The sequence below is a fragment of the Dipodomys spectabilis genome, unplaced genomic scaffold (genome assembly GCF_019054845.1).
Source record: "Dipodomys spectabilis isolate Male_0828 unplaced genomic scaffold, ASM1905484v1 ptg000062l, whole genome shotgun sequence".
Classification (NCBI taxonomy): domain Eukaryota; kingdom Metazoa; phylum Chordata; class Mammalia; order Rodentia; family Heteromyidae; genus Dipodomys; species Dipodomys spectabilis.
The window spans coordinates 1,039,396-1,051,981 of NW_024870739.1; the positions used below are offsets into that span (position 1 = coordinate 1,039,396).

Below are 12,586 nucleotides of genomic sequence, written 5' to 3' on the forward strand. Positions count from 1 at the left end.
AGCCCCCCTCCCCTCAATGTATTGAACAAACATTCAAATGTCCAGAGAAAATCAAGCAATGCCTAAAGTGAAATGTCTGCTTACTGTGAGGCAAAAGTAATCACATAATTCCTCCCCTCAGACATATACTAGTTGTTGCAAATAAAGGAAACCATGGGACCTATGTTTCTTTGGGCCTGGCTTACTTCACTTAATATAATTTTTCCAAGTCTTTCCATTTCCTAACAAATGGGGCAATGCTATTTTTTTTCTGATGGAGGCATAGAATTCCATTGTGTATATATACACCACATTTTCTTGATTCATTCATCTACTGAGGGGCATCTGGGTTGGTTCCATATCTTAACTATGGTAAATAATGCTGCAATAAACATAGTTGTGCTGGTAGCTTTAGTGTGGTCTTGTTTGTGATCATTTGGGTAAATGCCCAAAAGTGGGATTGCTGTGTTATAGGGGAGCTCTTGTGGAGTCTTTCGAGGAACCTCCATACTACTTTCCAAAGTGGTTGAATAAGTTTACACTCCCACCAACAATGAAGTAAGGTTCCCTTCTGTCCACATCCCCTCCAGCATCTGTTTTTATTAGAGTTCTTCATTTTAGTCATTCTAACTGGGGTGAGGTGGCATCTCAGTATTGTTTTGATTTGCATTTCTTTTATGGCTAGAGAGGACGAGCATTTCTTCATATGTCTATTGGCCATCCTTCTTTCCTCTTCAGAGAAGTTTCTCTGGAAGTCTTTAGCCCACTTATATATTGGGCAGTTGTTTCTTTGAGGATTTGTTGATGGGGGATTTAATTTTTTGAGTTCCAGGTATATTTTAGATATGAGACCCTTGTCTGTTGTATGGCTAGTGAAGATCTTCTGCCAATTCGTGGACTTTCTATTGAACTTGCTAGCTATGTCTTTGCCATGCAGCAGCTCTGCAATTTCATGCAATCCCACTTGTCTAACCTTTCTTTGATTTGTTGTGCTTCTGGGTCTCTATTAAGAAAATTTTGGCCTTTGCCAAAGAGACCTAGGGTTTCTCCTATTCCTTCCTGTAATGTTTTCAAGGTGTCTGCTTTGACTGCGAGGTCTATCATCCATTTGGAGTTGATTCTGGTGCAGGGTGATATATAAGGATCTAGCTTTAGTTTTCTACAAGTGCTTAACCAATTTTGCCAGCACCATTTACTGAAGAAGTTGTCTTTCTTCTATTTTTTTCGCTCCCTTATCGAAGATTAGCTGGCTATAGGTCTGTAGGTTCATTTCTGTGTTTTCAATTCTATTCCATTGGTCCTGAGGTCTTTTCTTGTGCCAATACCAAGCTGGTTTGATTACTATGGCTTTGTAGTAGAGTTTGAAATTTGGTATTGATATTCCTCCAGCACTGTGCTTTCTGTTAAAGATCATTTTTGCTATTTGGGGTTTTATTGTTCCATATGAATTTTTGGATTGCCTGTTGTATTTCCTTGAAGAATGAGGATGGAATAGTGATAGGTATCACATTGAATTTGTAGATAGTCTTGGGAAGTATTGCCATTTTCATGATGTTAATCCTCCCAATCCAGGAGCATGGAAGGTTTTGCCACTTTCTCAGTTCTGTTTTGATTTCCTTTTTCAGGTTTTTAAAGTTTTCATTATAGAGGTCCTTCACTTCTTTGGTTAAGTTAATTCCTAGGTATTTTATTTTTTGTGGAGCTATTGCACATGGAATTCTTTTCCGGATTTCAGCCACGCTCTTCTCATTGTTGGCATACAGAAAAGCCATTGATTTTTTGAGGATTAATTTTATACCCTGCTAGTTTGCCAAAGTTTTGAATCAGCTCGAGTAATTTGGGAGTGGAGGCTGTAGGATTCTTTAAATACAAGATCATGTCATCTGCAAAGAGAGAGTTTTACTTCATCTCTCCCTGTTTGGATCCCTTTCATGTTTGCATCCTTTCTTATTGCTGTAGCTAGGCATTCTAATACTAGGTTTAAGAGGAGTGGAGAGAGTGGACATCCTTGTGTCGTTCCTGAGTTAAGAGGAAATGGCATTAGTTTTTCACCATTAAGTATAATGCTGGCTGTAGGTTTGTCATATACAGTCTTTATTTTATTAAGGAATGTTTCATGGATTCCTAGTTTTTCCAGAGCATTCATCATAAAGGGGAATTATTAAGTGAAGTAAGCCAGGCCCAAAGAAACATAGGTCCCATTGTTTCCTTTATTTACAATTACTAGTATATGTCTGAGAGAAGCAGAAAAGGTCAGATAAGTTGATGTTATGTGAAATAAACCCCAAGGTAAGGACTCAAATGGTTTTTCTTTCTTTTTATTGTTTCAAATATATTTATAAGGTGATTTATTTGTTGCTTTGTTATGTCCATCACCCATGGTATAACCCCTGTTTTAACTGTATTTGATGTTGGTATAATTTGTGAAGGGGAAGGGAAAAAACATATTGTTTAAATAGGGATACAGGTGGACCCATTGCAACAATGAAATGTACAAGATGCTATGTCTAAAAACAAAGTTTACAACTTTGGTGGGGGTAGGGGGGAAGGGGAGAGATGGGAAGGCCTGTATGGTAAGGGGAAAAAAAGGAGGAGGCAACTATGCTCTACAAGAAATGTACTCATTACCTTGTTCATGTAATTGTAACCCCTCTGTATGGTATATTCACAATAAAAAAACTTAATAATAAAAAAATTCCTTCCCTCCCCTCCAGAGGAACAGTGTAGGGAAATAGATATGAGATGAAGTAGCTGAGAAAAAGAAGCAAGCATCAAGATGAATAGGAATAGATACGGGTTATCAGGATTGAAAGACGATAAGCACTTGATCCCAGGTAAGGGGGTCTTGTCCATCTTTTTGTGTTAACTCAGCAGACTATGTCACCAGATTTAGGTCACTGAATTCAGAGTCCTTATCCAAGGAAGAATTCAGGAGTAGACATAGATGAGACTTCATTGGAAGCAGGTTTATTAGTGCAAAGCAAAGTGAAAGCAAACTAAAATGCACTCTCCAATACCAGAGGGGGCAGACTCATGAAGGAGCACTGTGCTAAGACTCTAAGACCACAAGCTTTGATTGGAGTCTATGGAGATAGCCAGTCTTGGAAAGCTGGGTTAATGTGTCATCTACTTCAAGAGTTTGGGTTTTGCCTCATCAGTTCTGCCCAAAATAGGTTAAAGAATTTCTAGCCTTGGTTTGTATTTTTGGTGGACTCAGGGGCTTCAGGTCAACAAGGCTATGTTGAACCATTCCTTTAAGTGAGTGGGTCAGGATGTGACTTTATCAACATTCAAGTCATCATTGTCAGCCCTCAGATTTCCTACCTCCCTGCTTAAGTTCTATATCACGTGGAGCAGTGCTAATCAAAATGTGGTCCATGCCACATTATCTGCCTCACTAGCACTCAGAAGTGAGATCTCAGGTTGCTCTGCAGACCTGCTAAACCAGAATCTCTGCGGAGAGGGCACTTGACTTCAATAAGTCTCTCGTAACAAGCTTTCCAGGTGATATTAAAATGCACTAATCTAGAAGCAGTGAATAGGAAGAAAGTGGTACCAATGGGGATGGATGGGATCAGGGACTATAGCATGACCCTTTGGACCATGTCAAGAAATTTGTTTTCTCCAGCTCCAAAAGAAAAGACATCACTGGGTTTCAGCAGTAGCAGCATATGTTGGGATTTGAGAATCAGCTACTGCATAGAACTTGGGTGTGAGGGTGGCTGGAGTAGAAGCAGGGAAACTTTTTTATAGGATGTTGTCATTGTTCTAGTCACCTATTCAGGCTGTGGGACTGAGATGAAGCCTTAAGAAGTGGCGAGCACAGAATAGAAAAATGAGCTACAAGGGAAACATTGTCAATTAATTAGCCCTCAGCCCAGGCAAATATCTTAGTTTATTTTGTTTGGCTGAAACAAAATACCTATAGAAGAGAGATCATTTCATTTTCTTTTTATCTATAAAAATATTTTTATCTTTAAGTAGTTGTACAAATGGGTTTCAATTCAACATATCAATTAATGAGTCCATTGGCCTCTACCTAGAAATGTCCCTCTTGCTCTGTCATTCATGGCACAAGGTGGAAGGAACAGAGAACACACATGAGAGATCAAGAAGGGGCCAAACTGAGTATAATATAAACATTTCTTCAATGTTGATATCATTGTCTGTTCGTGGGGGCTAATCTTCGTCTTCCCTTTACTTCTTTAATTTTTCCACCTCTCCACTACTAATGTTCCCATCCATCAACTTCAGGGACACATTCAAACCACAGCCATGAGGGAGAAGTCAGGATGGTGTCAGTTTTGGTATGGATATATGGGTGGGTAGGGTAGAGCGGCAGTCTTGAAGACATGGTCAACAAAAAGAGACATAGGCTGAGTCCAAATTCAGGAGTTGAACCTCCAGTGGAATGTGGGGAACACAGGCAGCAAAGATGGCCCTGAGAGAAAGTTGAGTGGGAAGAGCCTGATTTGTTTAGTTTAGTGCATAAACAGCCCATGGAAGCTTAGGTGCATGATAAGGTGTGACCTTTACAGTGATTGGTTGGTTCCATTTCCTCCCCTCCCACGAGTCTTTTGCTTTAAGAAGGGCTTGCTCTGTGTTAATAAATGAGTTCCTGCTTGACTTGACTCCCTGCTGCCTATGATTGTCCTTTCCTTTGACCCGTCTTTCATGGGACGGACAAAAACCTGACAGTGGGATGGCATGTACACATCTCTAGATTTTCCAAGACTGAGTTAGAATGAACATCTCTGTGCTCAGGAAGTCCAATGAGATGAGCCCTTATGAGAGCCCAGATGGAGAAGAGCAGAAGAGATGGAGAAGAGCAAGCTGCCGAGACCACAATAGGGTATTTGACTGGACTGGGGAGGGGTACTGTGAGAAGGTACCATGCCAATAGCACTGTGCCAGCTGCTGCAGGATCCACTCAAGAAAAGCCAAACATTTGTAATTTTTTTCACCAGTCCTGGAACTTGAACTCAGCCTGGAGCTTCTTTTGCTCAAGGCTAGTGCTCTATCACTTGAGCCACAATGCCATTTCAAGCTTTTATTGCACAATTTATTGGAGATAAGTGTCTCACAGACTTTCCTGCATAGGCTAGTTTTGAACACTGATCCTCAGCTCTCAGCCTCTTGAGTAGCTAGGATTACAGTCATGAGCCACTGGCACTTGGCTTCCCAACATCTTTAATAGTCCATGTTCACATGGGATTATTTAGAAGAGGACCTCAGCTGAGCACCAGTACCAGTGATTCACGCCTATAATTCTAGCTACTGGGGAGGCTGAGATTTGAGGATCACAGTTTAATACATCCTAGGCAGGATTTTCCAAGGGATACTTAGCCTCAATGAACTAACCTAAAGCCAGAAGTGAAGCTGTGGCTCAAGTGGTAGAGCACTAGCCTTGAGCAAAAACACACAGGGACCACACCCAGACCTTGAATTCAAGCTCCAGTATCAGAAAAAAAAGAGGATCTCAGAAAATTTATTCAGTTGCATATCCTCCGAACTTTTATTTCCTCTTTTATTCTGACTTACGTATTTCAGTGGTTTGTCTCCCTTCCATGCAAGCATAGTTTCTTCCAGACTGGGGAACTTTCAAACAGAAGGGGGGACATTTTAATAGACAACCACTTAAAAGATGCTCTGCTGGATACTGTGAGTGAACTAAAAGTTTTGTTTTGTCTCGGTTGTCCTGTGATCTGAGCTGTTCTCTGCTGCAGTTTCTTTGACATCATTTGTTCACCAGAGAAAAGAGAAGATTTGATGATGACAACCATCTTGCATTGGAAGCAGACTTGCCCCTCCAACACACCATGTCTTCTCTTTATTATCTTAAAGTTCAGGAGACCTGAATCACTGCTGTTCTCTCCAATAATACAGTGACCATGACTTTTCCAGAATCCTTCCTGGGACCAAGCCTGAGCTAATGGTCAATCAAGACACACCTGTGGCTTAGGATTGTTTTCACTATGTATACTACTCTTATACTCTGTTCCCAATTCTCCCTATTTAATATGAAGCTAAATTTCTATACTTCTAAAGATTGCTGAAGATGTACTGAAGTGCTATCTTTCCATCATGACCATGGAATAAATCTCCTTTCTCTGCCTTAAAAACAAACAAACAAACAAACAAAAAACGGAAAGCAATCATTCAACACAGTGTTCAGGAGAAAGGCTAACAAAACCCAACCTGCTCCAGCCACACCTGTGTCCCTCTCACCTGCAGCCATGATAAGTTCAGGTCCTCAACACCCACCTACTGTTCCTAGAACAGTGCCTCCAGACCCTCTCACTTATTGTCATGGTGTTTCTTTTGATACACATCAATTATTTCTCTGGCAAAAAGTGAACCTCTTTGCATAGGTCTGCCAACACAAGAGTTTGGTACCCCAGCAATCATTTACTGCCCAGAGTAGAGTAGGGTAAAGACAAAAGAAAAGATACACTATCCTGAAAGGTCAGATCTGTCTTCAACAGCTTTTGTTTCTTAGAAAACTTGCCATGAAAAAGAAAACCTACAATTTCCCATTTAATGTTTTTTAAAAATTCAAGTGAAGGTTTATATAAATGAATCGATCACCTAGGAATTCAGGGTCTAAGCACATGGAGGCAGCTCATCAGGTATGGGGTCTCCTAGCCCAGAGGAAACAAAGTCATCAACAGAAAATTCCCAGAGTAATTTCATAGCAGCAGATGGAGTGATGAGACATCCTTCTCAATTCTGCAGCCCTGGAGTGCTGCTCATGTGACAGAGGAAGAACTTCTGTGCTAGTCATCCTCCTGCCTGGGTTTGTGGTGATGAAGCAGGAACTAACCTTTGGCCCAGCTCTAAAGTTTCCACTAGTAACTGCCCTGTAGACACAGGGCCCTGTGATCCTGAGCCCAGTCCTGGGCTGGAGTCTGCGCCCCAGCTCTGCAGGCAAGTTCTGGGTGGTGGCAGGATACTTTTGTGCCTTGTGTGCTATATATGCACCTGCTGCTCTGGAGGTTTGTCCTGGCCCAGCCCCTTCCATGGCCACACCCTCGACGTTGTGGGGTTTTTTTTCTGAGTGAAGTGTACTTCCTGCTTGGCCAACAGGAAGGTATTTTCTCCTTTCTTGGTGGCCTAGGACCTAGAGAGTTCTGAAGACACCTGAAAAAGGGCAGCCCAGTGCACAGTCCTGAGTTCTGAGCTTAGCCTTAGCATTGAATCTACATACACACACACACACACACACACACACACACACAGAGCACAGCACACACACACACACACAGAGCACAGCACACACACACACAGAGCACAGCACACACACACACAGAGCACAGCACACACACACACACACACAGAGCACAGCACACACACACACAGAGCACAGCACACACACACACACACACACACACAGAGCACAGCACACACACACACACAGAGCACAGCACACACACACACACACACACACACACACACACACACAGAGCACACAGCACACACAGCCTCCTAGAAGCACTGAAGCTCAAGAGGGGACTTCAGGAATCTTGAAGCATGGAACAGCAAGGACCCTAATGCTAATCAGTGAGTACCACCCTCACCTATATTACTGTCCCTTACTCCTGCAGCCTCCGTTCCATTATCCTCCAATCTTCCTCCTGTTTCCTGCTCCACTTCACATTTCCTGACTATTCTTGGGTCCTGTCCAGGAGCCCCACATAATCTGACCACCTTGAGTGTTTTCCAGTCTCCCAGGGCTCCTCTTTACTATGACTTTTCCTATCTCTCTGCTGCCCTCCACCCACACCATCTTTCAGCTGATGCCTTGGGGGTTACAGACTGGGTTCTGAACGCTGATTAGGAGTTGTTTACTCAGCAAACAGAAATTATCCACACTAAGAGACTGGCATTGGGAAGCGGTAGGACCCAAGGCACAAGGAGATCACGTCCTCTGCCTGCCTCATGCCCTTCACTTCCCACCCTCTCTGTTTGTCTCTAAGGAGATCTTGTACAGGGAACAAGCCAAGCTTTGGGGGCCACCACCTGGAGCTACTACAGAAGCAGGCTCTAAAAGAGTTCCAACTATGGCTGCTCAACAAACGATTCCTGAAGAGCACCTCCAGGTGCAAGGTGGCTCAGACACAGAAAGCAAGTGGAATGAAGACGACCTCAGAACTGATGGCTTAGTTGGGAGCCAACGATCTAACCCCAGGTACGTGGCACCTATGGGCAGATGGAAGTTGTGGCCCAAGGCCTAATGGCTGTGGATATCAAGTAAGTAACCAAGACCCCAACCCACTCCTATTGATACCTAATTGCCAACCTCTCCTCAGTTGGTGACTTGCACGGCCCTAGTCCAAGGATTCTAGCTCACCCTAGGCCAGAGCTGGGAGGCTGACTGGGGAGGCCTTACTGGACAACGGAGTCGCACATTCTCTTCTACTCCAGCGCATTCCCAGACCCCATGTGATTCCCATAACACCAAGGATAAAGTCTTCCAGAGCTGAACAGGGGAGAGACTGCCATTCAGAATGGCACTACAGGGATAGATATGAGTTCAAGACTAGCTTCCAAGAGGAGTGCTTGCTCAGCAATGAAGTTATGAACACAGATTTGGGAGCTGAAGGGAAATCATTTCACTGTCTGCCTTTGTTTCTTCATCTGTAAAATGAAGAGATGAACCCCTTGGATTTGTAGGAATTAAAAGTGATCGTCTATAGTAAACATTTACCAGAGTCCAATGTTCAACAACTAGGAGTGCTTGCTATTGCTTTTGCTATTGCCACTGCTACTGTTCTGATCACGATTCATATAACTGCAGGGTGGAAGCTCATAGCCCCCCATGTGAGTGCCAAGACTGAGAGAGGAATGGTAATTACACAGGGGAGCAGTGAAAACCAGAACAGGGCCATGGATTTCCTGTATCTCAGATCAGAACGTTTCCTAGCAGCACATATGAGAGCTTCACTTTCTGCATGAGCTTTTGGGGAATTGCGTGCAAGCTGCAGCGCATTTGTAGGATCTTAGTGCCCACTGCTAAGACATGGCTCCTAAGTAATGTAAAGAAACCCAGCCTCAGTGCCCTGGCTCTGCCCCTGCCTTTAATAAGCCTCCACCCTCGGGCTGGGAAGGTGGCTCAGTGGTACAGCGCTTGCCTTGCATGCATGAGGCCCTGGGTTTGATTCCTCAGCACCACATAAGCAAAAAGAAAAAAAAAAAACCAGAAGTGGCACTGTGGCTCAAGTGGTAGAGCACTAGCCTTGAGCTGAAGAGCTGAGGGACAGTGCCCAGGCCCAGAGTTCAGGCCCCACAACTGGACCCCAAAAAAATAAGCCTCCAACCTCATTGTGTCCCCCCCCAAAGGCCAGTCTCTGTCAAGGGTCCCCTCAAATCACATCAAACATGGAGTTCCTCAACTGCCCTAGCAAATCTCCTAACTCATTTCATTCCTGTCATTTTTCTCTCCAGAAAACCTCTCTCTCAATCACACTCAGGAACGCCAACAACATCAATCACTAGACAAGGAGCCCACCATTCAACATCCCCAGAGACACAGGTCATCCATTCAGAAAAAGTCTATGGATGTGACACAAAGTCAAGAAATCCAAGAATATTAGAGATACAACGGTCTCTTGCTAAAGCAGGTGAAAATTACCACATAGGTGAGGCCACCCTGACTGACTCTGTGTGTCTGTGTGTCTGTGTATCTGTGTATGTGTGTGTGTGTGTGTGTGTGTGTGTGTGTGTGTGTGTGTGTGTTTAGGTCCTTATGGTCCTAGGGTTTGAACACAAGGGTTGGGTACTGTCCTTGAGCTTTTTCTGCTCAAGGATACTTTGAGGAAACTGAGTCATGAGTGTTCAGAAAGATCAAATGGAGACAAGCCAGGCTTTAATCATGGCTGCAGAGGGACACCATGTAACACGGAGCAGGATCAGAGGAACAAAGAGGGGAGATGGCTGAAGCTTAGGTACAATTTGTCAAGGACACATGTTGAATTGTGTTAGGGTCAAGGGTAGCAGACAGTAAAGTAGGCATTATGACAAACACTTAGGCCAAATTCTACATTGCCATCTATTGTGGCTGAAAAGAATGATTTCAATTTAGGTGTGTTTGTGATTTGAATTTTATGTTGTGTTAGGTGAGAATGATCCCAGGACCTACTCAGGATGGGAGTTACTGATAAGCGGTCCCAGGGAGGGCAAGGGAGCTCAGTGGGCCATGGGAGCCACATTGGGTTATAAAAACAATCAAGACAGATTCCCATCACTTGAGATCCGAAGGGATATAAAAAGTTGAAGGACATTGTGGTCTTTTCTGGCTAGTTCCTGATGCCTTAGGGGCCCCAAGAGGTCACTAGGGCTGGAGTCTTCAGGGGCCAGTTCTGCATTGGTCAGGGAGATGTTAAGCGAAGCCTTCAGTGGCCTGCAGTAGTAGGATGGCCTTGACTTGCTCCTGGGCATAGGCTTGTGTGATGGCTGTTATGAGATGGATAAAAAAATTCTGAAAATATTTTTTTAGTACTATAAAAAGGTTAAGATAAGAATGATCACTAGAGATAGAATTATCACTGGCAGAAGCCAGGAGATCTGACTACAGACATTACTCCATTGATTAAAAAGAAAGAATAAAAAAATGATTACAAGGGATGGTGTTATCAATGTTAGGAGCCTGGATGTCTGGCTCTGGATGCTACTCCACTGACTCCCAGAGTTCACATAGAAGAAAGATGAGGCTCACAAGGAGACTGACGAGTATTGTCAAAGCCATGCCACCGGATACAGGGGAAGGTTTGTGAAGGTTCCTTTGTGAAGCCATTGACTTCAATAAAAACAAACAACCCTGGTAGAACTTTTATGGAGAGGTGGGGGGGAGGGTGAGTAGTGGAGGTTAGAGGAAATAGCTAACAAGCAGAGTTCATAAATCCAGTCAATAAAGACCTAGGTCAAGATCTTCCCACACCTACTTAGGCAGCTGAAGCCATGAGCTGGTTGCACACAGCCAACAGTTTAGCCACACGGTGGGGAGGATAATTGGATGGGATGAACAGGGGTGCAAAAGCCCCCGTTGGTAGGCTCAAAGGACTGTTTGGTTCTCTGAAATCCACTACTTGTGAAAACAAAAAACAGAGGGGAGGAATAAAGAGGAGAGAGGAAAGGAGAGGAGAAGATAGAAGAGGAAAGACAGAGAGAGAGACACACACACACACACAGAGACAGAGACAGAGACAGAGAGAGAATGCCAGTAGTCTTACAACTGAGTTTGCTGGTCAAGTCAGTATGCCTAGGTCAAGGCCTAGCATCCTTTTCTAACAGCTCAGCAGCCAGAACCAGGGATTCTGGGTCCCATTCCGACCATCATTCAGTTATAGTAAGCAGGAGGGACCAACTGGCTCTCAGAAAGCCTCTGGGGGGAAAAGAGAAAAGGGGAGATGGTAGGAGAGAGATAGAGGAATGTAGTATCCCCTACAAGGACCAGAATCCTCCAGGGGAACACTGTTCCTGGTGAGGGAGCCATCTTTGGAAACTGAGTCATGAGCATTAGGAGCAATCAAGTGGATGACAGGAGACAAAGAAGTCAGAGACCTCAGCAGACATGAGCAGGCTTTAATCATTACAGCAGAGGAATCCGTGCAACACTGAGCAGGGTCAGAGAAACAAAGAGTGGGGAAGGAAGTGGATCTGAAGCTTAAGTACAATTTGTCAAGGACACATGTTGAATTGAGTTATGGTGGACAGTAGAAGGCAGTCATGTTCATTATGATGAACATTTAGGTCACAAGGTCACATTGCCCTCTGTGGTGGCTGAAAAGAATGGTTTAAGTTTAGATGATTCCGGGTGTGTGTGCATTCCCAAGAACTGCTCAGATGGGAGTTCCCAGTAAGGGGTTCTAGGGAAGTGGGGAGAACTCAGTAGGCCCTGGGAGCCACACTGGGTTCATTAAAAAATAAAGCAAAACAGATTCCAATCCGCTAGGTACCATTCTACCACCTGACTCATAACTCCACTATTGGCATTTTAGTGGTTAATTGGAGATAGGCTTTCCTGCCCAGGTTGGGTTTAAACTGTATTCATCAGCTCTCAGCCTCCTGAAATGCTACTGTGACAGGCATGAGCCACCAGCACCAACTTGCTTTCTTTCTTTTTCTTTGTTTACTTTTTTTTTTGAGGGGGACAGCAAAAGCATGAACAAAGAGTCAATCCCTTGGGGAACTGATTGAAAGACTGAACACAAAAGACCTAGAAATCCTCTGAAACAATTCTACCAACCCTGCCTTGGAAGTCTCAACAATAGGCTCTGACACTGCCTCCAAGAAGCCCCGGGTATTAAAATGCAGGTTTTCTTCAGCACAGAAACACACCACCTGGCTTAGTGGGCAGGGCACTAGCCTGGGATCAGGAAAGCAGTATTTGGTTCCCACAGGGGCCCTCAGCATCTCTCTACCCAAGGTCCTAGAACAAGTCATGTCCCTTCAAATGACCTCACTCCAGGTCAGGCCTTGGTCCCAGGGCTTCACTTGCATGCTCTACAATTTCACAACCACTCTGTGACAGAGACACAACTATTGTCCCACTGTAGAGATGCGCAAAGCTCTAAAGTTAAAGTCACACAGTTAGTGGCAGAGCTGGAAT

The 12,586-nt window shown here is 44.0% G+C and overlaps 1 protein-coding gene across 1 annotated transcript in view; it reads left to right on the forward strand.

Annotated features, from left to right (window-relative positions):
• Positions 1 to 2,755: 2,755 nt before the first annotated feature.
• LOC122108604 (NACHT, LRR and PYD domains-containing protein 1a-like) overlaps positions 2,756 to 12,586 on the forward strand; it is a 42,704-nt gene continuing 32,873 nt past the window's right edge. The window contains 1 exon segment of the mRNA XM_042680592.1: positions 2,756 to 2,813. Coding sequence (XP_042536526.1) covers positions 2,756 to 2,813 — 58 coding nt within the window.